The following is a 1,639-nucleotide window of genomic DNA, read 5'->3' on the forward strand; positions in this document are numbered from 1 at the left end:
CCTGTACTGTACGACTCTGTACTGTACGACCCTGTACTGTACGACCCTGTACTGTACGACTCTGTACTGTACGACTCTGGGCACTGCAGAGGACAACACTGACAGGTCTCTGACCTGAAAGTGTTCATCCTGAAGCGTTGGACACGTGATGACGTCACGTTGGGAGTAAAGCAGCCTAAAGTAGGCGGAGTTATAAAGTAACTAAAGTTAGATGTTTGGTTATTTCCTGAAAAACCTTCTGGAGTCCAGTGGAGCCCTGACAGGTCAGAGGGCTCGGTCAGGACCAGACTTTGGACTCTGGTCCAGAACCGGGTCAGGTCATTTAACTGACCTGGTTAAACTAACTAGTACTGACCTGAACAGAATTAAGGTCCAGACAGAACCGTTACATCCTGACTACAACATACTTTACCTTCAGTGGTACTTTCTGTGTACTTGTACACATGTGGTCAGACCCCCCTGGTCTAAGTGAAGGGTCTGACCTGCAGGACCAGACTGGACCAGAACATCTGGTTCTGGAGTTAAATGGTGAGTTCTGATCATGTCTCAGGTTTTCTCACCTCTCCGTCTTCTCCTTCACCGTCTTCATCGTCACCCTCCTCTTCTTCACCTTCATCAATGTCCTCCAGACCTTCCTCCTCCTCCTCTTCCTCGTCATCCTCAGCCTCTTCATCCTCCATGTCAGGAACCTTGAAGCAAGCAGAGGAACTCCTGAAGAACTGGACTCATTTGGACCCTGTCAGAAGCAGAACCGAGGTCCGGCGGGCCTACCAGGTAGTACTGCAGGGGGTTGGGCCAGATGTCGTCTTTGATCACCTCCCCCAGCTCGTCGGCGCCGGAGTCCGAGTGGTCCGAGAACCAGGTGAAGAAGCTCTCAGGTTCTTCATGCTGCCGCTTCTTCCCCGCCTTGTTGGGCGTCTGTCCGGTCCGTTTGGTCAGGTCCTGGACACAGAGCCCCCGGGGGGACAGTAAGTGTTAACTCTGGGTCTACCCGTGGTTCTGAAGGTCCAGAACCAAACCCACCTTCCCAGATTTCCATTTGATCTCGGTGGATTTGGACACGGGGTCTCCGCTCTCGTTCACGTTGAACTCTTTGGACAGAACTTTGTTCTCAAAGTACGGGTTCTCATCAAATGACTGCAGGAACACAGAGCACACAACCGGGTCAGAGAACAGTGCAACCAGAACCAGAACCCACCACACAGAACCCACCCACTTACAAAATCTATTCTGTATCCAGACTTGATGTCCTCGAACTCTGTGACCTCCACCTTGGACAGGTAATGAAGAGCTTCTTCATCTTCCTCGCCCAGGAGAGCCGAGACTGCAGAGGACACACAACTTTATACAAAGATCACCTGGGTTCTGGTCCTGACCCAGAACCTCAGGAGGTCCGGGTTTTAGTCCTGACCCTGAACCTCAGGAGGTCCGGGTTCTAGTCCTGACCCAGAACCTCAGGAGGTCCAGGTTCTAGTCCTGACCCAGAACCTCAGGAGGTCCAGGTTCTAGTCCTGACCCAGAACCTCAGGAGGTCCAGGTTCTAGTACTGACCCAGAACCTCAGGAGGTCCGGGTTCTAGTCCTGACCCAGAACCTCAGGAGGTCCGGGTTCTAGTCCTGACCCAGAACCTCAGGAGGTC

General features: G+C 52.7%; 2 protein-coding genes across 2 annotated transcripts in view; one reads left to right on the forward strand and one right to left on the reverse strand.

Annotated features, from left to right (window-relative positions):
- The window catches only part of skp2 (S-phase kinase-associated protein 2, E3 ubiquitin protein ligase), a gene marked incomplete in the record, with an annotated part of 7,650 nt that overhangs the window by 4,423 nt on the left and 1,588 nt on the right, over positions 1–1,639 (forward strand).
- LOC106531674 (protein SET) overlaps positions 373–1,639 on the reverse strand; it is a gene marked incomplete at its 5' end in the record, with an annotated part of 6,004 nt that continues 4,737 nt past the window's right edge. Inside the window, 4 exon segments of the mRNA XM_014027585.1 lie at positions 373–689; positions 772–942; positions 1,024–1,137; positions 1,221–1,324. Coding sequence (XP_013883039.1) covers positions 540–689; positions 772–942; positions 1,024–1,137; positions 1,221–1,324 — 539 coding nt within the window.

The sequence above is a fragment of the Austrofundulus limnaeus genome, unplaced genomic scaffold (genome assembly GCF_001266775.1).
Source record: "Austrofundulus limnaeus strain Quisiro unplaced genomic scaffold, Austrofundulus_limnaeus-1.0 Scaffold664, whole genome shotgun sequence".
Taxonomy (NCBI): domain Eukaryota; kingdom Metazoa; phylum Chordata; class Actinopteri; order Cyprinodontiformes; family Rivulidae; genus Austrofundulus; species Austrofundulus limnaeus.